This window comes from Talpa occidentalis, unplaced genomic scaffold (genome assembly GCF_014898055.3).
Source record: "Talpa occidentalis isolate TD23 unplaced genomic scaffold, MPIMG_talOcc4v2.1 talOcc4.6, whole genome shotgun sequence".
NCBI lineage: Eukaryota > Metazoa > Chordata > Mammalia > Eulipotyphla > Talpidae > Talpa > Talpa occidentalis.
In genome coordinates, this window is record NW_023604972.1 from 111,564,318 (window position 1) to 111,591,186 (window position 26,869).

A 26,869-nucleotide genomic window follows, 5' to 3' on the forward strand; every position below is an offset into this window, starting at 1 on the left:
CTGCTATAATAAATAAATCCCAATGATTCAATATTTTAACACACTTTTTAAGAAGTTTATTTCTTAAACATGCAGTAGCTCAATAAATTACTGGGTGTGACTCTCCTCCATGTGGTAATTCAGGCACTAAAGTTTCTTCCATCTTGTCTCCTTCATCCACTAGAATCGCAGGATCCTCTTTAGTCAGCCTGTACCTGGGGAAAGAGGATAAAGAAGCCTACTCATTTCTTTAAAATCTCAGTCTGCAATGACATAATCCACTTCTGCTCACATTCCTTTGACAAGAACTAGGCATTTGGCCACTGTATAAGCAGCACTGAGGAATATAGTTCCTGACCAGGAATCTACCTCCCAGCAATGACTTCAGTACAAGAAAAGGAGGCATGAATTTCTATTAAAACTCTATGCCATCAACCCATGGTGCCTGAGGGATGAACTGAGTGCTGTCAGTGAAAATCACACCCAAGGTCAATTTGATCAGTTGATTAGGCTCATCATCTGAAAGCACCAGAATAATAAATTGAAAACCAGTCCAAGAGTACTTCCTCTTTTGTGAACTTATTAGTCTATTTCTTATTATTTGTGCTAGCAACGCCCCTAGACTCTCTGGGATCTACATTATATCAGTAAAAAGGAGATAAAACAGAGTTGTGTCTTCTCCTTCTTTGAAATTGTACCTAATGACCCAGACATCAGCCTTGAAAGAGCCAAAATTAGGAAAACAAACATCCTTCTGTGTGTTGATGATACAGTTTTCTTGTCCTCAACGGACACTTAACCAAATCTAGAAGATAAATATGCATTAAAGTAATGCTAATTGCTGTAACTAATATGACCCAAAGGTTAATATGAACTACCTAAAATCAAAATTATCATTACTGGCAAATGTTCTCCAAAAGTGAATGAGTTAAACCTTAACTCATGTAGTAAATCAACTGGCTTCCTTAACTAGAGAACATTTCAAAACCAGCTTGTGTTAAAGAATTCCCTATAGTATTGCATTGCTTAAAACTAGATATTTTTTTCATTGCTTTATAAGATATGTTATGGCCATGGCAGAGTTTAATAACATCTGCATTAAATGATTCAAACAGAAATTAACCAAGCCATGCTTTATAATCGAGAAGTGCAGCTTCAGTTGCCCATTTGTTAAATGTCAGCATTAACTCAGAATTGATTTCTGAGGGGAAAAAAGCTTGATCTTCTTGGTCTGCCATACCATACTGTCTAATCCTACAACCTGAATGCAGAAGGGAATGACCTTCCTTTAGGCCATGCAAGCCTGTTTACTTAATTTTCCTAAATGTGTGCAGCTTCAGGCTAGCCTGACTGACATTAAAGCATAAGATCCACACCTAACATTAAGTCATGATGATGGTGATAAGCACCAATGTTTATTTACTATGTTCTGAGACTGTCTCAAGTGCGTCCCATGAGCTATCTCATCTACTCTTTACCATACCTCTCTGTGGTTGGTAGTATTTCTGTCCCCATCTTACAGATGAGAAACTACAGCACTAAGAAGGAAATTAATTGCCTAAGTCATGTGAAGATAAGAAGCCTACCCCAAGTTCTGCTGTGCGCCCAGGACTCACTGTTGTGGACAATGTAGAGCTTATTTTAGTGGCCACATTTTGTCTTTAAGCCCTTGGCCTCCACTGAGGGGCCTTGTAAAACAAAACAAAACAAAACAAAACAAAACAGCCTTACAAAAACTCCTTATTGTCTCATTGTCAGGAAATATTTCATTCATTACAGCATCCAAAAAATCCTTTATGAAAAACCACAAGAAAAATTTCTAGTAGAAGAGGGACTGCTTTGCTTTCCCTAAGAAATTAATTTTCACTTTCACATTGTGAACCCTGTAACAGGATTGTTTCTCTCTGTGTATCTAGAAAACTCACAGCCCAGTATCCCACCTCTGGCATACATGTAAGTCTGTAATTAGAGCTTCTTCATCCTACCCTTGTTTCCTCTTTGCCTGATCTCTTCATGTGTTATATTGGTTTACCATATGTGTTTGAAGCTCTACAGAGGACCTAAAATCCTCTGTAGTTTGAGGGAAAGGGTGGCGAGAAGTGCCAGCTCAGAGGTCTGAATTTGATTCTGCTCCATCTCTTACTAACTATACTATCTTGGACAAGACACCGTGTCAAGGCTCAACTGCCTTTCTTTTCTAGAAAATAGGGATAAGATAGCGCTTAACTCTTAGGTGATATGGCAGAAGTAAAAGGTGTGGAAAGCATGAAACACTGTCTATTGTCCGTATTCAGTAAGTGTAGGTGGTGATAATCATCATCGAGATCATAATGATGATGGAAAATAGATCAGTACTAAAGAAAAACTTATTCCTTCCTCCACACCAGCTCTCATCTTGGCCTTCTCACATACCTGCACACATCAAGGTCCACAAAATATATATATATTTTTTCTCATATACAAGCATATACATGCACGCATTTGCTATAAAGATTATCGACAACCCTACTTATATTGAAAAAGCACTTCAATCTATATTGACCCAGGGACGTAGAGCATTGCTAGACTTTACAACCCAAACAATATCAGGCTCAACCTTTCAACTCCCCTGAAACTCCCTTCTCCACCTTTGTTAAAGCACTTGATCTGTCTTCCCCCCCCACCCACATAAATATAAGCGAAAGTACAAGCCCCTTTCTAGTCCTGTACTCAGGTATTCATACTCATTGTAAAATCCACTAACCCTTAAATTTCCAAACAGCAAGCCCCTTCTATTTAGTGCTTGGCAGAGATTATTCAGAGTGAAACCTCAAACTGAACCTGCTTATATGCAAACCAAGGGAAGACTTGAATTAGGCCTTTGCTTCCCAAGGAATTTTCTTTCTCTGATATAAACAACTTGCTAGCAAACCAGTCCGTTCCAGTACACACCCTTAGCTAAGCTACAACTCAGTGGGGACTCTAAACTGATGCAGGGATAAGTGATTTATAATTATGAACATGAAGGCAAGTTAGATGGACAAAAACAAAGACACACAGATTTCATTTCAGAATTCCCCTTCCTGCTTTGATCCCTTAGCTTCTCAGCAGGCCCAAGTTTTCTCTTTCAGTTCCCCATGGCTTTTCTTGCTTCCCTGACTGAGACATTCAAAGGGCATCCATGTGAAAGAGGGGGCATGATCATTAAAACAAAGCTACAAAGAGAATGAAGTTGTGTTTGTACAATGCTCTGCATGCTCGCATAGGAAGGCAAGCAGCGATTTCCTCTGAAAGCGGCCACGGGGCTTTCTGAAGGTCTTTTTGATGGTCTCCATGGTTACCAGCAGATTTTTTTTTTTTTCCTGCCAGAGCACCAGACATTCTGCTTCTTTTAACTGTTCTTTACTATAGCCAAAGGGAGGAAGGAAATCATTTCTATTGGTTCCTGTCCTATAGTTATAAGGTGATGTGTTCTAACCTGCATGTCTCCATTTCACAAGATCCTTCTCTCACATCAAGACAGTGTCAGGAACAGGACTGCAGGCTGCTGGCTTGAGGCTCCTTTTTCTGACCCATCACTGGGATAAGCCAGCTTCAGGCCTATACATCCAAGAGGCCAGAAAAACAGAGAAATTCAAGGCAAAACTCCACCCTCCAGGATATATCTAGTTGATTTCTCTCAGCCAGTCAGTTAATGATGATCAGGGAAACCCAAAACGTAAAGGGTAGGAACCTTTCAAAAAATCATTTTATAGAACACATTATGAAATATGAAGACCATTCTAAGTGTTTTATATGCATCCACTCATTAAAGTCATAGCAAATCTGTAAAAAGTTGGTGTTATTATTACTTTATTTTACAGACAAAAAAAATAGGCATAAGAGTTTCATCACTTGATGGAAGTCTCTGCCTAGTTAGTAATGAAGCAGGGATTTCCCTAGAGGTAGGATGGCCCCTGCATCTGTGTGTGCTTCCCTCACCATGCTGTCTGGCTGGAAATGCACTACTGGGGGTCTGTGTTGTTATGCTGGTACCTGGGTGGGCAGGAATTATACTGCTGCCTGGAGATCTGAGAGCAAGATAGAGTTTGGACTGGGGAGGTTGTGGTAGAATATTCGTGGATCACCTTAGCACAAAACAAGAGCTATGAGAAAACAAATAGGTCTGCAAGTCTGGTAATTAAGGTTGAGCAAGTATCTGGCAGATACCTCTGAACCATGGAATAACATGGAAGCACCATGCTGGAAAAAGCACACATCTAGTTTCTAGTCCAGGCTAGATCATCAAGACAATGTGCAATAGCCCGGCAAGCAAGGTGGTGCCTCAAGTCATGTATTGTCATCAGATGAGAGAGAGAGAGAGAAAGAAAGAAAGAAGAATCACCAGTACCTTTCCTGACCCCATACCCCCCTCTTCCAAAATAGCTTTAAGGGAAAATACATATAGCAGTAAAATATAATTACAAAGATTAAAAAAACAACAGGGCAACCAAAGTGAAATTATTTTTTAGCATCTTCCTACCAGATGGAGAAATTCTAATATTCAGAATAGATAATGGAGAGAGTCTGCTTGCTGTAGTCTACAAATAACACTGTGTTCCAGGCATGCTTTAAATGTTATATGCATATTAATTCCCTTAATCCTCATACTAAGCTATAAGGCGGGCACTTTTTATTACTCCCATTTTCCAAATAAGAATGCTTAGGCACAGAGAAGGTAAGTAACTTGTCTGAGGTCATAGAGCTGGTCAGTGTTGGGCCTAGGATATAACCCCTGTGGTTCCAGAGTCTGGGCTACTGACACTACCCCATCCTTAACTGCCTCTCTCCCATGGATGGAGCACTGAATTCAGTTAGCCAAGGGTGGGACCCAAGTAGGATAAGAATTTGAAGTTGAAAAAAACTATGAACCAGACACTTTTTGGGGGGTGGGGGCCGGGAGGGGAGGGATTGGGGTCAGAATGGGGCATGTGCAGTTGTATGGGGGAATATAAAAATAAAATTTATTATTTAATAAAAAAAAAAAAGAATTTGAAGTTGACACTGATGGTTGTTTTACAACTGATTAGTGCCATCTCACATATGGGCTTTTTGTTTGTTTGTTTATTTTTAAAAATATTTTATATAATTCTTACATCATTTTTCATTTTTGCACAATGTATGCATTTTCATTTTGGTTATATTCCCCAATCAATTGCACCCCCCTTATTTTGACCCTAATCCTTCCTCTGCCCGCCCTTCCGCCCCCCCCCCCAGCCATCCCGTAGTGTGTCTCTGGTTTATAGTTGCTTGTTGATTTTGATTTTTACTTTGTATTATTTAGTCTTTTTCCTGGTCCCTTATTTAGGTTTTCTAAATTCCTGCTATGAGTGAGACCATCCTGTATTTTTCTTTTTCTTTCTGACTTATTTTGCTGAGCATGATCCCTTCTAGCTCCATCAAGAAGATGTGGTATATATACACAATGGAATATTACTCAGCAATCAAAAAAGATAAACACATGACGTTTGCAGCAACATGGATGGAGCTAGAAGGGATCATGTTCATCTCATGTATGTTTTACAGAGAATGACCAAAGGTATAAATGCTGACTGCCTCCTGGGGATAATCTACACATTTGAAAGGCATGAAGGATTCCTAATAGTGAAGCAGTTTGAAAGCAGCCTACAAGTTACATAAAATGAATCAAGAATAAGCACTGAAGGACTTTAGTCCTTATAAAACACACATAGGGACATCAGTCTGGTGAATAAAATGGACCTAACAATTCACTTTCTCCATTCTCTTGGGCCCCTCCAGAAGCACTAAGATAGAGAGAAGGTGGGAGAAGAGATAGAGTATTTCCTCCAGGCCTTCTTACCTGTCACACTGGCTGCTTTTCCCTGAATCTTTTCCCTAGAGAAATGGAGAGGGCCCCTCTTCATTTGTTGGCCCTCAAATGGCTGTGTTTCTAATGTCGTGTTCTTTTATAAATTCCGTTCTTTTTAGCAACTTCTCCTGCTTTGTTTATTTGTTTTGGTTTGTTTTCATTTGTGTTTGTTTTTTTGGTTTGTTTTTACAGGCTCCTAACAGTCCTCGTGCAGCAGTCAAATCTCAGTGAGATTAATCACCAGGACAATGAGGTAAGCCTGCCCTCACTGGGAGCAGTTGATTGTTGTGCGTGCTAGGGCCCAAGGAAGGGCTCTGTTCCTTTCATAAATATACACGGAGATGTGGCACATTTTTGTGTTCCTATCCTTAGAAGGAGGTCTATGTCTCCACTATGATCCTCAGGCAGAAATTTATCCCCACCCGTGGGTGTAACTTCTAATAGGGAAGAATTTATTGCATTAAGTACTTAATCATACCACTGAAGTTTTGTAATTTCCCTAGGGACATTGAGAAATGAATATTGCTCTTTCCCATCTTCTCAGTCTCAGAAACTTAAATAGCAAGCTATGGTGGCAGATGCTGTCTGTTTGAGTGACAGATAACAGAGAGACAATAATTACTGGCCCCCTGATCAGAGGCTACATTATTAATATCAGGTATCATAACTGCCCTCTCCTATGTGTAACAAAGATATTCCTGTTGGAGGCTCCCAAGACAGCACCACGCTGAGGAGAAAAGATCCTGAGGGAGGGAAGGCATATAAAGACACAAGCCAGAACTGCGCCCAGTAGTTCAGGGCCTTGAATCTACTTAACCCTCTTAAAAAGTAGGGCTGATTTTCATGAGCCAGTCTGATTTCTCTAGCAAGTTTCTTAACCTGATTTTCAAAAACTAGTTCTTGATGGAATTTTTTTCATAAATATGTGCTTGATTTGGCTGTATGTCACTAAGAATGTCTGATAACTTTAAGAAAGTCTGCTAACGTCAAAAGTTCCTATGTCCAAAAATGCCAAATTGTACGCTTTTCAAGGAAGCCAGCTGGCCAGAGACAATGGAGTGGACAGAAGCCCCCGATAACTTTCCGCAGGACTCAGCCCCTCTCTTTCCTTCCTGCTGACTTGGCCTTAATGCCACACTGAAAGACCTTGCCTGGATCTGAGATTGGACCCTTCCCAAACTCTATGGTCACGACTTCTTCAGAGGTTTAAAGCAAAACCCCAGAGAAGAGAGGACTGTACTGTTTTTTAACTTCTGCTTTGAAAAAGGAGAACTTGAAGTGAGCAGCACACTCCCATCACTCTCTGCACGGTGCAAACACAGGGAGGGTGAATGATTCCTTTTTATGGCAGCTGATCAAGAACTTCTAGACTTGGACAAGTTACCGACAATTTCCTCCACTTCCAACTCCTATTCTTACGCCCCTTAACTAGGACTTCTTAGAAAGGCGACAAATTCAGTCACTCACACACTAAAGCAAAATCCCTCTTGTAGACCTTCACTCTGTCCACCCCTCAGCTGAACCATCCTCTCTCAGCAGAGTGATAGTTCCCTATTTTTCCACACCCTGGGAGGCCCCTGGTTGATAGAGACAATGAAAGCGGATGCAGAGCTTCCTAACTGTAATTGTGACACTTTTTGAATTTGTGTTCAGTATTAGAAAAATCTCTGGTTCCTTCTCAAGCAAAGTGCCCTCTCTGAGAAGAGGTGTCCCCTGCTATTACACCAACATTCTGACTCCCTGAGTTTTAAGTGCTAAGAGCAGGGATCAAAAAGAACTCTTGCTACCCAAAGTCTCAGTATGCCTAAAATCCATCTAAAGTCACCTGCTGATGCTTACCTGTATTTTCATACATATGAATACATACATACATGTACATACATATATAATATATACACATAGATACAGATTATATACATATACATACATATATATATATCATTGTCATTGCTAGCGTAGGCCAATTCATATGAATTTGCAAAGGCTAGGAACTCTTTGCCTTTGGAAAATTCTGAAATAGAACAAAGGCCACACTTTCTTTTTCATTCTCATGAACTTACTGCATCTTGGCCTCTCAGAACTTTAAACAAGTTATAACCTATCCTCCTTCTCCCTCAATCACTTTTTCAGTGAGCTCAAGTACAATGCAGCCTCCATCGTATATGAGAGGGGATAACAAAGCACAGGCACACACACACCCTGCATCTGCTAAGTAACAGGAAACAAAAAGCAGCAAAGGCAAAAGAAGTGAGGGAAAGGGTAAATTAGTGCTGGTAAAGCATTATCGTTTCCTAACGATAAGGGAAAGAGCAAGACATATCCTTACATGGGCTGAATGAAATTATTTTCCAAGAAAAGCGGAAGGAGTCCCAAACTTATCACAATAATGGTTAAAGGTTAAAGGATCAATCGGTATAAATCTAACTTCAGTAAAAGATAGTTCAGATTGCAAACTGAGATTAAAGTCTAGAAAGAAGGAGGGAGAAAGGGAAAAAATCAGCTTCTGAAACCATTCTATAACTAACTGCTCAAATAAAACAAACCTGATACTGCTTTATATTAGAGAGGTGAGTATCACTTGGAGGCTGTCCTTTTCTGAGTTCAATGACTTAAAACAATATTTTGTACTCTTTGTTTTTACGTGTATAATTAATACATGAACACATTGCTTTTTAAAAATTTAAATATTACAAGTTATAGCAGGAACGCCTTGATTACTTCATCCACCAGGTTTCCCAATCTTTTATATATATTCACAGATCCTATGGGGTATTATATATGCTGTTCTTCAATTTGGCTTTTTCACTCAAGAATATGTATATCATACAGTTCTGTTCATGTTGATATGTATAGACCTGTCTGGCTCATTCCCTTTAATGACTTTAAAATGTTGCATACTATGAAAATACCTGCATTCATTCAGTTATTCTCATTGATATTTAGGTTGTCTCCAGTTTCTCACTACCACAAACACTACTTTAGGTAGAATGTGTGTGTGCAAACCCCCTTGTACTTTATACAAGCATTTTTATAGAAGAATTATTGCGTAGTAGTAATTTTTAATACCTATGCCTCATTATTTTCCAATACAGCTCTATCAGTTTAAAGTTCCTCCAGTAAAGTAAAAATATTCATTGTTATATTCCTATTGTTAGGTTTTCTTTTTTTTAAATTTGCATTTCCCTGATAACCAGTGAGCATTGTCTCATAGGAACGTGGATATTTTTATATCTTTTCTGACTTATCTGTTTACATTCTCTTGTCCATTCATCTCTTGGGTCACTGGTCATTTTCTTATTGATTCATAGGAATTTATATTCTGAACATTAACTCTTTGTTGTTGGGATTTAAATATTTTGTTTAAGTTGTTGCTTATTTTAGAACTTTTCATGATGTCTTTTCTCATAAAGAAAATTTGAAACATGCTATAATTAAAATAGTCCTTTTTGCCCACTACTGCTTTTGCCTTTGGTATCATCTTAAAAAGGGCCTCCCCTACTCCCAGAGCCATAATCATATTATGCTAAATTTTCTTTCAGTTTGTTACAAGGTTATTTTGTTAAAATGTGGTTCCATTTCTGAACTCTTTGTTGTGTTTCAATAATCTGTTTTTACTGTTTCATTAACCACACTGCTAAATTATAAAGTGACTCATTTAGAAGCTATCAACATTGCAGAGTTTAACACTAGGTCAGATTGTCCTTTGTGCCTTTGTTCTTCTGGACCTCAGGGGACTCAATGACTTAGAGGTGTGTCTCTTGCAACTATAGGGAGTTAACAAGTTGCTAAACTCCTGGAATCTAAACTCTCCTGCTTCATTTTAGTTTAACGAGAAGAGCACCCCCATCAAAGGGGCCTATTAGCTGTTGGTATCTGAATTAGAACTTTAAATGCATTTATCCAAAGAAGCATTCTTATGCTTGGTGTTCAGGATTTATCATTGAACCTTTATAAGATGCTTTTTCTGATGTAGGTAGATTTTTGTGAGTAGCCCAATAATCTAAATTTCTATTATGACAACACTCTGATAAAATAAATCCAAGTTAAAAAAACAGATGTGAACTTTTGGATATAATCCTTAGTGCTAAATCCACTATAATATCTCTAAAATATAACCACAGGCAGAAATTGTACACTACAAAGATGAAATTGAAAAATTAGCTTAAAAAAAGTAAAAAAAAAAAATTAAATTTGCCAGCATTTTTATCCTGAAAACAAGCACCTTTAAAAAATGAAGCAGAGTCGTTACTATTTAAGAATCTACTTCCTTCTCTCCCCCAACACTCCTCTCCTTAAGTTTCTAGAGACAGACCATGTCTTTTTCATCTTTGTACCATTAGAGTCTAGCTCAGAACTTGTACATTGTAGAGCACCCTGATATAAACATAAATGGCTATATATATTTGATAAATCATTAAATTATTAAGTACATATAAAATAGATAAATAATTAAGTTTAAGAAGAAAAATCATGATTTAATTTTATGGTCCTTTCTCTGTTTTGTTGATCTAACTCTCAATTACTCTTTATTTTCTTTTCACCAGACTTGTCTCTAGGTGACATCTAATTATTTCCAAAATCTATTTTAAAATCTTATGTTATAAAGCAAGATTTTATATCACTTTGGGTCATCAAAAGTATATACTACAGACTATAGAACAAGAGTCCTTACCTTTTTTATGATGTGTACAGTTCTTGTGTGCTGGTGAAGACTATGGACCCCTTCTCAGAAAAATATTTGAAATTACATAAGACAAAACACAGAGGAATACAAAAGAAAGCAATTATATAATTATCAAAATGTTTTAAAGAATAAGTTTATATTAGTAATATGAAAGTTTTTTTATTAATGCATTAGAAAAGATTTAGGGGTGGGACCAATAATTACTTCCATTTTAAAGGTAATGACACATGTAAAGATTATTTTGAGATGTTTTCCATAACCAATGTGATAGAAGAGCTCTATAATTTATATTACTGGCAAAGTCACAGATGTTGTTAACACTATTCTGGTGTTTTGCCTATATTCATAATTGAATTATGAATTAATCTAAGCTCATACAAAGCCTGCTTTCTACCCATGGATAGAACCCTTGCTCTAGTAATAAATCCAAAAAAGATCTTTGCAAAACATTTTGAGCAATGAGTGAATAATTACAGAGGGTCCCATGGTGATATACCTAGAACAGGAAAATAGTCATTTTATTCCTTCACAAATATTTATTAAGTACATACCATGTTTCATGTCAGTTTGATCCCTGCTCTAATAGTTCACAATTTAGTGTAGAAGAATATAGATATTCTGTTTTGTTGAAAAATTAGTATTATCAACTTAGTCTCTATTCTAAAGGCTTTTTATCTAAGTTTGATTCTTGTTAGAATTTTCTCCTATGTTTTCATAACCCTAAGTTATCTTACATTATTTTTCTTTTTAATGTCTCATTTAAATTATAAAAATCTCTATTATAAAAAAAATGTTACTTTGTAGACATATTTTTGTCATTGTTATAGAGATAAAGTGAGAATGTTTGAAGAATATCATTATTAGTAGACATTCCTATTGTTCTAAGATTTGACCTCAGATAATCTTTAGTATTCAATTATGATCTTTGACTATTGTGATACTCACTGTTTACCCAGATTAAAGAACTCTAAAACAAAGACTATGAATTAATTTACTAATCTTTCTGATATAATAATATAAGTTTTTTTTCTAAATAAAAAAATGAAAGAAAATGACTTTCATTATATACATCTAACCATCTGGTTTTGTTTTTTAAGTGCATCATTTATTCCAGTTTTCTCTGTAGGAGACCTCTATAACTTTTGTGAGTCATGGTTATTTGTGGTTGGGAGATGAATAGTATGAAAATTATTAAATGTCAACCAGAGCCAAGCTGGACTTTTGAAGCATCTAGAATTGTTTTTGCTAACCTCTCAACCACCTGCTATAATTCTGTCCCATCCCCCCTACCCCACCCCTGTGCACAAAGACAAGGGATGCAGCAAGCACCCAGCCACATCACACATTTTCTGTGTGCCTTTGTCTGCTAGAGTCAGTCTAAAAGTGCAGTTCTGAAATACCACTGCTAAGTATTTAATCAGATTTCTAGTTCAGGAAACACAAAAGATACAGTGGGGTTTTTTGGTGGGGAGGGTGGGTAGGGCAAAAGGGAAGCTCTGAAAACCTGATAGGTCTTGTAAGCCCTCAGCTGAAATTTTGGTGGCACAGACTCAAAGCACAGAATTACTCACTACTCATCTATATAAAAGCATGGTCCCAAAGCAGCTTGTTATGCACCCAATAGTTATAGTTCTATCAGCAATCTCAAAATGACTGCTAAGTAAACTAAAACAGTTCTCTTCCTAACATTCTAAAGAGCTGTGCTATTAACTGAATAGGAATTATTCTTCACTCTTTTAGCCAATCCTTTTTATTCTTCAAAAAATGTAGTTCTACTGTCACCAGGGCCATCTGGGTATGTGTTGCAACAGGTTTGCAAGAGGCTCCTTGATTTCCAGCTCCTAGGTGATTTGCAGGCACAACTGAGTTCTCAGTGAAACTCCAGGAAGCAGCTGTTACTCAGTTTAGACATAGTGGTCTCTCTTGCCTTTGACAGACATGAGTTCAAGATATTCTTGACAACCTGCAATTCACTGATTAATTCTTCCTGTGCCAATATCTTGTACACCTACTATGTGCTAGGTGCACAGGGCATACCAGAATGGATAAGCTGCAGCCTCTGCCTTTAATTGCATTATAACCTAACTGTGTAATGTTAACTCTGTAATCATTGTCATTGCTCAGTGCAGATACCAACTGACAAGTTTGAAGTTTGCCTCTTAAATGGCCACCCAACTCTTAACATAACACAAGTACCATGCTGTCGGCTCGACATAAGCTGAAGGAAGGAGTCAGTTGTAGAAATAAGTTCCCAAACAAAGAACGTTGTGCAATACCAAGAGCTTCCCTTGAGCTGACTTTGAAAGTTTCATTTTTCATATCACTCACTCTAAGGGAATTTATTTTTATTTCTCATCAGTCCAATTGAAAAAAAAATAGTAACAGCAAATTTCCCTTGACTGAATGTTTAAAACATCTTACAATATAAATAAATTCTGTGTGTGTGTGCATGTATCTATGTGTAATTTTTAATGGAATAATTCAAATCTTGATTTGAAGCCATTCAGGAGATCACCACCTATTTCTTTTTCCTTTTTAATGGGAGCTTACAAGCATTTTTAAAAAAAAAATATTTTTGCATAGAAGAACTGGGGTGTAGGACAGAGGTGCGGGGTGGGGGGGTGGTGAGGGGAGCAGGTAAGAGAATTCACCGGAGCCAGAATGGGGAGCAGAACAGGCAGGTTTACTAAAATATGCTGCTGAGGGGAGCAGCGGGCAAAACAGGAGAGGTCTACTGTGCCATGTTGGTCACCTCCCTGGCCCAGGATTGAACTCAGGCTATAGCCATGATATTGCTGAGACACAACCCTAGGCTACCAGGAAGGCCGGTCACCACCTATTTCTAACAGTGCTCCAAATTCTGAGCTAAGAAGGAGAGAGGGGGAAAAAAAAAAAAAAAAATATATATATATATATATATATATATATATAGTTCTACTGTAATGTAGTGATGAGTATATGGAGGATATATATGTGTGTATGTTTATATATGGAAAAAATATATATATTCATACATAAGTGCCTATGTGCTTACCGGCTGTGCTCTAGAAGGAGTCCAGAGGCAATATTAATGACACATTAACAATATAAGTTTCCAATCCTTATAGTAGTAAAAACCACTATTCTAGAAACTGAGAAGACCCTGACTCTAGCTAAAATCACAAAGTAAAGAATTTTCTAGCATCCAGAGTTGCAGAGACCTGGATTTGAATCCCTCCTCTGCCATGTACCTAGTCAGTGGCCTTTGGCAAATTACTTAACCTGTCTGTTTTTATTTCTTCTCCTGTAAAATGTGCCTAAAATTTACCAACTCCTTGAAATTGTTGTAAAGATTCAGTGGGGTGAAATCTGGCAAGATGGTGGCCAAGTAAAGCCTCTATTCCTCCATATACTCATCACTAGATTACAGTAGAACAAAGCCCAAAAAACTTTGAGGGGAAGATTATAGACCAAAGCCCCCAAAAACCTTCAGGGGAAACATGACCACAGCACACTCTAGGAGCAATAGTCTAGAGGAAGGTTGTAAGAAAATCTTTAAGTTAACTCCATGTATAGTGATACCAGTACAGTACAACCCAGAAGAGGGAGAGGCGGCTACTGTGCAGAGCCCCCAACAGTTGTTGACTCAGACACATGCCAGTACTGGGGACTCCTGAAAACTGCACTGGATAAGGGCATATGTGATTTGGTAACTATGACAGAGGGTGCATTGTTGAAGAGCTGTAAACATGGGAGAGTAAAGCAAGGATTACTGACTGGAGCCTGAAGCTCTCCGTATACAATAGCCGGAGCCTAAATTAATGGGGAGAAACAGATTGGATCACTTATATCTCATGAAAGAGGGTACCACTTGAAGCCAAGGCTGGGATATTCAAAACACCTACCACCCCCACCCCAGTACTGAAACCAAAACAATAAATGAGCATGTAGGGCCTCCTTCGTGGTGCAGCAGGTTGAGCACCGCAATGTGAAGCTGTCTGCAGCCACTGCAGCATGGGTTCGATTCCCGGCCAGTCAGGGAGAAACCCACATGGTGCGGCAGACCTCTCTTGCCTGCTGCTCCTCTCTGCAGTGTCTTCAGTCAGTCCCTGCTGTCTCCGGTGAATTCTCTCACCCTACCACGCCTCTGACTGTACCCCAGTTTTTGTATAAATAAATAAATCTTTTAAAAAAATAAATGAACATGTAAATAAACTAGAATTCAAGCACCTGTTAATAGCAGAAGCAAACACCCCAGGATAAGACTCCATGCTGGAAAAGAAAAGAGAATACTGTATCCAGCACTGCATCTATTATTCAAAAAATCATCTAGAGTAGAGTGGACATGAGACTATAAGAGACACTAAGGCTGAGCCGGCCTAGAGGAGGGGATCACTGTGGATCCCCAAGGCACAGCAGGAAGTTTGAATTCCTGATCATTTCATGCCCTACTGCTGTGGTCCTTTTTTATACTTACTATACCACACTGGTGCCAGTTGTTTGTTACTTCAGCGAGTGCAAAGATAGCAGTCTAGTAGTCTATCCTCATTACATCCCATAAAAGTTGAAAGTGAGAAGGCAGAGCATACCATAATGCTAGAATAAATTTAAAAGAAAAAACCTGAGATGAGTCTCAATCCAGAATAACTGCAGAACATGCTGAAGAGAAGTTCAAGGTAGCAGTTATAAAAATGCTTATGGACTCAAAGCACAGTGGAGGATATAAAAGAGCAACAGAATAAAGATAAAGGAAATATGAGGGAACCACAATTCGAAATAATAGAGGTAAGAAACACTAGAGCAAAATTAAGAAATACAATTGAGGATCAACAGCAAACAAGTAGAAGCAGTGAAGACAAGTAATGAACTTGAAAACACAATGTTGGAGGACATGCAAATAGAAAAATGTAGAGAAAAAAAGAACAAAAATGAAAGTAGTGCAAGAGAACTTTGTGATAAAGATGACATATATACCATGGGGGTCCCAGAAGAAGAGAAATTCATCGAAATGTTATTTAAAGAAATAATTGCTGAAAATGATCTCAATCTGGGAAACAAACTAGATATGATCTAAAAGGCCCAAAGAGTTCCAGACAGAACAGTACCAAACATTCATGTTTGCAATGTTTCTACCAAAAATCTGCTAACAGCCTGATTGGCATATTTTTCCAGGTTACCCATTTTTCCCTTGATTTTTTTAATATTCTGTTCTTATCACCAGCTTTCAACAGCTTTATTATAAAGTGTTTTGTTATAATAAGGAGATCCTTAAAGTACTTAAAGGGAAAGACATCCAGCCCAGAAACGTCTATCTAGCAAGATTAAAATTCAAGACAGAAGGAAGAGCAAGGATTTTCACTGAAAATCAAAAACTAAAAAGTTACCAACACCAAGTTGCACACAAAAGAAAATTTAAAGGGGTTATTATAAAGCATCAGAACAACTAACATAAAGGTAACAGACATCTAAATCACTTAACATGGAAAAAGAGAAGGAGAATAACAATATGGCCCAGCAAAACAAGTCAGAGAACTGACCATCCAATGGGTCACACAAATAAAAAACCTATCATATGCTAACCTTAGCAGAACCCTCAAACAAAAATCAATAGGAGTAGCACATAAGGCAACGGAAATAGAACCTGAACAAAAATAACAGGAAGACCTCAAAAAATAAAAAGACAAGACAAACCCAAAACACTAAAAAACAAAAACATAACAAAATGTCAATGAGCACTTCTGTCTCAATAATCACCTTAAACGTAAATGGCCTTATTTCACCAGTGAAAGAACATGGAGTGACTGAGTGAGTTTTAATACGGTCCAAACTTCTGCTGTTTACCAAAGACCTGTCTAACCAATAAAAACAAGCATAGACTTACCATTAAAGGCTGGAAGACATTTGTAAAGGAAATGAGAAATTAAAAGATCAAGGACAATTATACTCCTGTCCCTTAGATAGGCTTCCAATTACGAAAGTTATTAAGAGATGGAAACAAACACAACATTATGATTGAGGATCTAATACAACAAAAAGAAATAACACTCATAAAAATATATGTACCAAATGATGGGGCACCAAGATACATAAAACAATAACAGAACTTCAGAGAAATGTCGGCAACTATACAATAATACCAGGGGACTTTACGATCCTACTTACAAGAATGGACAGATCCAGAAGACAAATAAGTAAGAAAATAATAGCCTTAAATGAGGAGCTAAACCAAATAGGTCTAACAGACATCTATAGAATACCCACAAACTGCTGCATACTCATTTTTTTCAAGTGCATATGGAACATTGTCAAGGATAGACCATATGTTGGAACACAAATCAATTGTCAATTAAACTATAGTCACTGAAATTATACCTAGTTCTCTCTCTGACCATATTGCCATAAAGTTAGAAATCAACAACAGAGAAAACTATAAATATGTGGAGATTAAACAACATGCTGCTTAATAGTTAGATGAAAAAGGAAATTAGCCTTGAGAGAAAAGAAAATGATGGTGGGGTCTACCAGAATCTATGAGATGTACCAAAAGTAGTCTTAAGGGAACTAAGAAAAATCCCCTTAAGAAAAATCTCAAACAATCTAATACTATCCCTAAAGTAACTTAAAAAGAACAAACAAGTCCAACAGTTAGTAGAAGAAAAGAAATAATAAAAATAAGAGTAGAAACACATGAAATAGTGAATAATGACTATAAAAAAATCAGTGGAACTAAGAACTGGTTGTTGAAAAGCGAAATAGACAAACAATATCATATCAGACAAGTTCATTTTCCACAAATGAGAAATCAGGTTCTATCTTTCTCGTGTGTCTGATTTTTAAGAGCAAAGTCAGATTTTACAAAAGCAAAACACTCAGTGAGAACCTAGACTCCAGGAATTCAGATACACAAGCAAGGACCCTGCCTTCCTGTGACTTCAAAAAGCTTATAGTCCAGTGGCTTCAAAATAGTCTTTGATGTTTTTAACCCTGGATTCTTGCAGTTCTTCATAATGAAGCCAATGACTGAAACAAATGGGATCCAGCATGGAGAAAGGGAGAGTCCATACAGAATAAAAGGAATCTGATTCCTTGAGTTTAGATTTCTAATTCCAGCAGTCCAAATTAAAAGTGAAGACGACCTATTGAAATGCATTAAGCTGTTCTGAATCCCAAGTAAATATTTAGCATTCAAAATAAGAACTAGAATTCTGCTTTTAGACAGCATTCTTTCCTGTCAGGAACCAATTTCTTGAAATATTCTCAGAGCCCTCCAGTGTATCTCTGGAGGCTCAGTGTTATATGAACTGAGCCTGGAAACATCCAAGCAGGCCATAATTTAATCAGTTGAAATATGGAACTTGTTGAGGGGAATTAACATTCTAAACCCAGTGTACCACAAACCTCAAATCCTTGTTTAAATTGTTTGTTTAGTCACAGACAAAGGAACTTCTCTAGAGCCTCGCTTCCTCTTCTATAAAACAAAAAGGACAGTGGTACCTGTCTGAGTTGACAACCTGCTGTAGCAAACTCAAAACCCCAGTGGCCTAACACAATAAAAGTTCATTTCTTTCTCACGTCATACTCCAGTGCTAGCTTACCAGGGTGGTCCTGTTCTACTTTGTCAGTCAGAGTCCTCAGCTTTTTTATCACATTGTTCTACCATCTTTTTTCCCCCCAATTTTTTTTCTTTCTTTTTATTTTTAGCTATACCTTTATTTCTTTACATATGTTTTACAATTCAGTGGCATTCCTTCCTCTGTAGTCAGTCATCAGATGAGAAAAGAGAGAAGGTATAAACACTGCAGGGATTTTGTTTTCTAGGCAGGCCTGGAGGAGCCCTTCTGTTCACAATGCAGTGGCCAGGATTCAATTTCCTGGGCTACACCAATCTGCAGAGAAGGCTAGGGAATGAAGACTGGCTGTGCTATCTCACTGCAATACTTAACCCATGGGGTTGTTTGGAGGTTTAAGTGAGATATTTAAGAATCATAAGCCTCTGGATCAATGAATATTCGTTCTGGGCCATATTAGTTGTGCACTCCTAACTAACTAGACTGAGTCCCATCTCCACTTAGCTCATCTTGGATGGAGCAGAGAGGTCAAGGTAGTGATTCCTGTCTTTATGTTGTCTGCACAGATTGCTATAAAGGGAGAAATTATAAATATGCTTATGTTCTTTGCTCCCTTTACCAGATTAATTTGGAGTCACTCTTAATTTTGAGTCATATATTTCAAGTAATTGAGAAAAGTAGACAAGGATGAAAGACCATCTTTTCATTGTATTTTCCAAAATAATACTAAGCCTTTCAGTAAAAACGAGCTTTTCCAGGACTAGCTCATTTTATTATTAAATGCTGTCCAAAATGTGTGACCTTAAGCTCTGAAAGAGCATTCAAATCTGTTCTCCACATTGCCAGAATGATTTCTCCTAACAGTATAAATCAGATCATGTTAATATCTGCTTAAAAACTTTCATTATCTTTCCATTGGCTTTTAATGAAATCCTTATGCCTTATCCATCCCAACTCCCAGGATTAGCCTCTGCCTCCCCCCTCCAGCCTCACCTCACATGGCTCTCCCCGCGCTCCATCTCTCATTACTCAACATCTTCTAGTCTCCATTGTAGTCACTGAGAAGACTGCACTGAACAGAGCTTCTACCTCATGGTGGGAGATTACATTCTACATGACTTCTGTCTGCAGTGCCTGTTTCCATGAATTTGATGCTTGTTTTCTCTGTTTCCAACCCATCTTACAGAGGCCCATGTAGAACAATCTCTACCTATCTGAGCACCCTATGTGCATTCTCCACAGCATTCGGCAATCTGGAAAACCCTCTGACCCATTGTGCACATTCGTTGCCTGTCTTCCTCTACTACAATTTAATTTCCCTAAGGACAAGGAAATTGTTTACCTTATTCCTTTGTAGTATTTTCAACACCTGCTTGCTTGGCACAAAGCAGAAACTGAATAAATATCTTCTGAATGATGGCTTAAGGAATGAATGAATGAATGAATGAATGGACAGGCAGCAACCTGCATAGCTGGTAATATCCCTTGGGCCTAGGGAGAAAGTGTGAACTCTGTTTTCTTTCCTAATAGCCTGTGCTCATCTGTGTGCCTTGGCTTGTGATTTTGTAGGGGATGACACCACTCCACTGGGCAGCTTTCCACAACCAGCCTCAACATACCCAAATGCTGCTGAAGAAGGGGGCAGATCCCACCCTTGTGGATAAAGACTTTAAAACAGCTCTCCACTGGGCAGTCCAGGTGAGGACTTGGCTCAAGTTTTTTGAATGGCATACAAGTTAACATTTACCTGAGTATGTCAGATCTAAATGGTGGAATTATTAAAGGTCCAGCCCTACCATTGATAAGGAGTTTATATGCATGACAGAGCGAGTATAAGATTCATTCTTCCCTACTCCCCTCCTTTCATATTCAGACAAAACCTATCACTTTAGGTTATTTGGCAACATCAATTATTGAGAAGATGATACTTGGATGGGGAGTTAAAGAACATCAGGCAGAGCCTTGATTCTTACACACACACACACACACACACACACACACACACACACCTCTCTCTATGTCAGTATTTGCTACTTACTCACAGTGTGCAGGGATAAACCTTCAAAGATTTACTAGGAAAATCCTTTCAAAGTGTTTGCACCATGACTCTTCTTCCAAATCTTCCACAGCTGAGTAATTCCAGGTGACCCTTGAACAATGAAAATCATGGCCCATGCTCTACCTCAGCATAAGAGAAGGGAGTCTATATCGGTATATATGACCAAAGCAATCCAAATCAAACCCCGAGATCTATAGCCCAAAGAGAGCAAAACTGAGAAGCAGTTGAAAGAAAGATCATAGCCAGCATTTACTGGAGTGCTTTCTGTTTAGAAGGGAATGACTAAAAGTTATCTATTCAGTACTTCAGAGAGGAGTGGTACGATGCATCCTTTCCAACAAACTTGCTTGTTCTGTCTTTTGATGCCTAAGCACAGACGTTCCCCCCACTGTTATTTCCATCAGCACCTACAGGCAGCCTTGCTGAACTGCTGCCAGGATCCTTATGAGAGGAGGCTCCCCCTGCCCCGAGAGTAGTTTCATGTATCACACACGGCAGAGACAGGCACCTGGCACTTTCAGGATTGACATGTGTGCCTGAGGTAGGGGAAAAACACAAGTGATTTGGAAACTGCTGTTTTGTTCCCTCCTAACTTGTCTTCAAGTTCGGTCAGGCCTGGCAGAACTGAAGTAAGCAAAACTTGTTTTTGTCATCCCCACCTGCTCTTAACACCCTCCTATATACTTTCAGTATCTATTCTCCTGCCCTGCTTCCATATGCCAGTGTCTGCCTACAGCCCAGTCCTCTGGCTGGCCAGGGTTCACTCACCTTAGCAATGGCCTGGTGAAACCTGCCTGGGCAACCAGGAAGGGGCCCATGCATGTGGGTTCTCAGCAGAGTTGAGAATGGGTTCAGGATCAAGCATTTTCTACATGTTTACCCTCATCACGCCTACTGCCGATTCCACAGATCTGGGATAGGGCTCACATATGTGCATATCTCCCCAGGTAATTGTGGCCAACTCCTTCCCCATCTTCTACTCCCCCCCAGTTTAGAGCCACTGATGTGGAATTATCCACAGTGATTGTAAAATGATAGATTCCCAGACCCCACTCCAGACTTTCTAAGCTGGATTCTTTGAAGGGAAGAACTCCCGAGCTTATCTTTAAAGGGTCAATTTGGCAAAATCAGAGCAATGGACCCAACTCAGAAGATCTGAGTTTGTACTGATAGACCTGACTTGGGCTAAAAAAAAATCACCAATTTCTGCTTGTCTTAACTATCTGTTTATCTTGGTATAGAATGAGTTCATGGATGTGACAGTGATATGTAATGTGTTATGTAATTAGAAAACATTATTGTTTTCATTATGGTTCCTGACCTGACTTCCTCTATGAAAGCTTAGTTACCTTACCCACATCTTCATATTTCTTCTCTCTACTAGATAACACCACCTTTTTTTGTAACTTTTTTTTTTTTTTAGGTAACATTGGTTTACAACAGTATATGACTTAGGGAAATAGGTTCACTCCTCTTCAGATGGATGTTACCACACCATACCCACCACAGAAGCACCCATAATCCTCCACCATAGAGGAGTTGGCCTGCTTCCCATTTTGCTACCCACCCCAACCCTGCCCCTCTAACCTCAGTTGTGCAGTCATATTTCTAGTGTTTATTTGTTTAGTCTGTTCCTTTGTTTTGTTCTTTATATTCCGAATATGAGTGAATTGTTTGTCTTTCTTCTTCTGATTTATTTCATATTAGCATCATCCCTTCCATTTCCATCCATGTTATAGCACATGCAAGATTTCATCTCTTTTTCTAGCTGAGTAAGTACTCCATTGTGCATTTATACCACATCTTCCTAACCCACTCATCTGACCTTGGGCACTTAGGTTGTCTCCATAACTTGTCTATTGTAAATAGTGCTGCAATGAGCAGAGTAGTGCATCTATCCCTTTGAGTTAGTTTTTTTGTGTTCTTTGAATAAATACCAAGGAGTAGAATTGCTGCATCTAAATGATTCCGTTTTTAACTTGTTATATTAACCTCAGTCTTAACTGCACATTAGAATCATCTGAAGTATTTTTAAACAATACTGATACCAATACCACATGCTCTTAGATCTTCAGACAATTGTTCTATGTTGGGACTCAGACATCAATATTTTTTAAAGCTTCTCCTTCCCAGACTGTAATGTGCAGGTAAAACTGAAAACCACTAAAATAGTAACTTCTTATGAAATATGATAAATTCATAATATGCATTCATATTAATGGATGCCAAGATCTTTCTAATATGGTTGCATTTTGATCATGAATTTGTATAATTCTCACTCATTTGTTTATTCAAATCGTTGAATAAATTATTCTTGAACACCTATTGTGTATCTGGCATTGGGAGTAAAAAGATTAACAAGGTAGGTGCCATTTAAAATCCCTATAATTGTATGTGATATTACATGTGCATGTATGGGTATGTGTGCGTATGTTGGCATGCACTTCTAAGGAAGGAGTCCACAACTTTCTTCAATTCCTCAATGAGGATGCGTGACTATCCGTGAAAGGTTAAGAATCACATTAGAGGTAGGAGGGGAACCATGCAACTTCTCCCTCCCTGTGTTTAGCAAAATTCAGAAGTGGTGTGTTCTGCCCTTTACACTTCAAAAAAGACAAAGGGTAATTCCAAATGTCAGCTGAAACCCTTATTACACTTAGCTTCCTTAGCCTTCTTGTTGATTTATACACAGGACCAGTATTCTTTCAAAGTTTTTCCACATGAATGAGTCTATTTCCAATTGTCCTTCCTTTCACTGAAGTTTATGCTTTTCTCTTGGACCTTCTGGGATCACATAATAAAGCCTCTGTATTTGACTCATATAGCTAAAGCAGTAACGATTTGAAAGTTTGAGCCTACAAATAAACTAAGTTCCACATCTGCTCCTGTTTCCTAGGTAGCTGAGAAATGTGTTGGTAGCTGATAAAACTCTCCTATGGCTCCGTTGCTGTTGCTCTCTCTCCCCCTTCTGCCAGGAGAGCCCTCTACTTGCATCCATCTGGGATAACTCTGAGCAGAGCCTTGTCTCCCCCTTATAATCACTCTCCATGGCATCTTAGTCCCTAAATACATGTTCTTATCTGTGATGACATCAGGTTATCAGGAGTCTCCACATGTATCTCTTGACCTCATCTCCTTTTCACTCCTCAACACTGCAGTTCAGTCATCAATCTTTTTGTCCATCTCTCTTCCTCAGAAAACCCTTCAGTTCTTATGAATTCAAACTATCATTCTACTCAAAAAAATTCATATCAGTAACAAGTTTGGAACTCTCTTTTAAACTTTAAGTCACATTTCCAGCTTTACTGGTCATCTTCCCATAATTTCTCACAGACAATTCAGAGTAAATTCACCACACCCATTTTCCCAGTGGCCCACACCACAGGCTTCCACCTTATTGGCTTTCATGTCCAGTTCATTATCAAGACCTCCCAGCTCTGCCTCCTCAAGTCTCACATCTCTGTCACCTCCTTTCAATTCCAATTATACAGGTCAAAGACCCACTCAGGTGAGAGTAACTGAGGAGAAATACATGAAGAGGTTTATACATGACAGCAGTTGATTTTTACGGCTTCTGGGTCTAAAAGAACCTGGGAGGGAGTGGTTACTAAGACATGGCAAAGGCTATAGCTATAGGAGAGGACACAGGACCGAAATGAAGGCTTTGGTGGAACAACCAAGCTGCAGCCCAGCAAGGAGAGAACCAAAGGACAAATACTCCAACCTCTCTTTTCTACTACATCCATCTCCTGTAAATGCCACTCAATTAGCCAAACCTAGCCAGAAACCAAAGGGCAGGTGAGCCTATTTGAAGCAATTTATATATTCCAGAGAGTGGAGAACAGGAGGAGGGGAAATGGAGAACAAACTGGGAAGAGCAAGTGCCGCCAGTTTCACGCAGCCACCATCACCTTAGATCAAGTTTCCACCATCAATATCTATGTATCTGTATTTCTACTTTCAGGCCTTTCCTCCACCAGTCTATTTTCACATTGTGACCAAGTTCCCTTTCTACAAGACACAGAGGAGTGTACTACATAGCTATTATTACACCAAGACAATCATGGTCACTGTTGTCCTCATATCAAAAACTGTCAATGAATTACATTTTGTGTACATAATGCTGTGAACAACTACTGCCCACCCCAGCACACCCCATTTCCCTGTCCTTCCTTCTTCAACCCATATAGTTTTTATCCCAGTCACACTGAATTAATAATCCCTCCACTACATCATACAGGTTCATTCTGCCTCTCCCCCCCCATTCAGTCATGCTCTTCCCTATGGTGAAATATTTTTCTTTTTGCAGTCACTTCTACTTGCAGAATTTCTACTTATTTCTTCTTATGTATCAAGGTACAACCAAATGTTACCTTTGTTGAGCTCGCTTTCAGAATTTTTCCCTCCATATTGTTCATCTAGCACTTTCTTACTTGTGGGACTGTTGTTATAATCAGTGGGATGCCCTTCTAGATTGTATGCTGAGGGACAATGTTCTATATTCATTTAGATGGCTTAAAACTCAGAAGAGATCTCTGTGAATTTTAGGCTCTCAAAGAGGTATTCATTGAATTCAGGCCAAGGGAGTTATACATTTCAAACCAATAGAATTAATGGCTGATTTGGATTCTTTTTTGTGGAATACCATTTTTATCTTCACCAAGGTTTCCAGAAGAGCAATGACTTAATACCATTTAAGTCTTAACACCATTTAATACCAGATTTTTTCCCTAATGATAGGAATTATAGGCTAGATAAGATGGCAGATCAATAAAAGAAACAAGTATCTGATGCCCCTCAAATTTTACCCCTGGCTCCTTTCTCCACTAACTTGAAAATGTTTATTTAGAATGCTGCTTTTAGAGCATTTTTCAAAGGAGTACAGAAAGAAAAGAATTACATTAATATAAAACAACTGTTTTAAGTTTGTTCATTTGGTACGTGGTCAAGGGAATTACATACACACACACACACACAATTAAACACTCACACATACACCATCTTTGTAGCTCTTAGGGCAGCACGGAAACTTTCTTCTCCCTCTGGTGACCTAGATCTGTGGTCAATTATTTGAATTGTATGAAAATCCTATAAATATACTTCAGTTCTAAATATTTTCAGAATGCCAAAAGGTAATTTTAAATATCACATACCAGTGGGTTCAGTTCATAAGGAAAAAGAATGTTACACCTGGAAGTGATCACATATGTCATTTAGTACAAACTTTTAGTTCATAGGTGGAGACATGAAGGTTGTCATTTGCACCAAGAGGTTGTTATTTGCCCAAGTACACCCTGCACCTACCCAGCCACCAGGGTCACATGGCTCAGTGCTTGATAAAAGAAAGACTACAAAGCCAGACAAGCCTAAAGTAAACAAAGAGAAAGTCAAGTTTGTGAAATCCTTTAACCTACAAGCACAGACTGACCTGCTTAGGAAACTAGAGTGCTGAAGGTTAACCTGCATTAAAGTGGCCTGTGGTGTGTCAGCTCCTCAAAGCTTGGATATAGAGAAGAAGGGCTTAGGGTTGAAGAAGAAGAAACAGAGATTCCCCTCAGAGTAAAATAAATAAATATAAGTAAAGATAAAGGGGGAAACATAGTAAGGAGAGATAATGAGAAAAAGAAAGAGAAAGCATGGGTAAAATTCTATTCTATTTGGCTTTGTCCATTGTTTGTAAAGATTGTTTTACCCATTTATTTGTTCATTGTTCAGCAAATATTTATTGATAGTTACTCTTTGCTAAGTGCCAATTCAGCAGAAAAATTCCCAGTCTTAGGTTTAACAAGGACAATGTAGAGATATCCTGGAGACTTTTGTCTTGCCAGACAGCTAGAAGCAGAAGCTAGACCCCCTTCTACATACTAATGCAGCAAGAAAAGAGGTGGTTGTTGACTGTTTTATATATAGAGAGAGATATTAAATTTTAGAACATCTATGAAATAAAGTAGCTCAGTGACTGAGGGTTACTATGCACCATCACCCTCACCTTTTCCATTTTCCTTTTGCTCTCCAGAAGAGTCAGTCCCAGATTTTGGGTACAGCAGCCTCTGAAGTCAGGCCAAGCTGAAAACCTGGATCCAAAGAGGGCTAACCACAAAGGAGGTCCAGGCTCTAAGCAAGCATATTGGGCACTTTTCTCTCTGATTCACATAAGCCCTCCGCTCTCAAATGTTCACTCTTTATAGACTGGTAGATCTCCAGCTGTTTTAGCCTAATGCATCTGGCTCCAGCAGCACTGATGGGCTAGAGTTCTCAGATTACAAAACTAACCATCCCTTTTAGAGGGCCATGTGACGTAAAACCCAGCCTCTACTTTATAGTCACCCTCAAGGGACAAGTAATGGAAACAGGTCCCTACTCTGAGAAGAAGGAAGGAGGTTGGAGTTACCTCCAAGAAACCACCATTGAACTCATTCCCCAGACATATGTCAACAACAAACTAGTCCTAAATCTCACACTAAAACTCCTTGGAATGTCACTTAATCAGAATATTAGCATTTACCTTTTTTCAGTTCACCCTATAGTTACTTATTATATCCTAATTCAACTTTCTTCTTGGCGTTGTTTCTTATGAGACAGATGTCTCCAACTCCTAACCCTTCTGTGTTAAAGAAAACATGGCTAGGACTCAGTAGTTTCCAGTATTTTTCAGCACATGAAGGCAACTTTGTGGGCACATACAACAGAAACAAACAAAACTATAATCTTCATCTGGCTACCCAATGCAGAATTCTAGAGTTCCATAAGAA

General features: G+C 38.5%; 1 protein-coding gene across 1 annotated transcript in view; it reads left to right on the plus strand.

The window, feature by feature from the left end:
- ANKRD55 (ankyrin repeat domain 55) overlaps window positions 1–26,869 on the plus strand; it is a 154,337-nt gene that overhangs the window by 101,633 nt on the left and 25,835 nt on the right. The window contains exons 6-7 of the mRNA XM_037530301.2: window positions 6,020–6,080; window positions 19,628–19,756. Coding sequence (XP_037386198.1) covers window positions 6,020–6,080; window positions 19,628–19,756 — 190 coding nt within the window. The remainder of the gene's footprint in view (window positions 1–6,019; window positions 6,081–19,627; window positions 19,757–26,869) is intronic.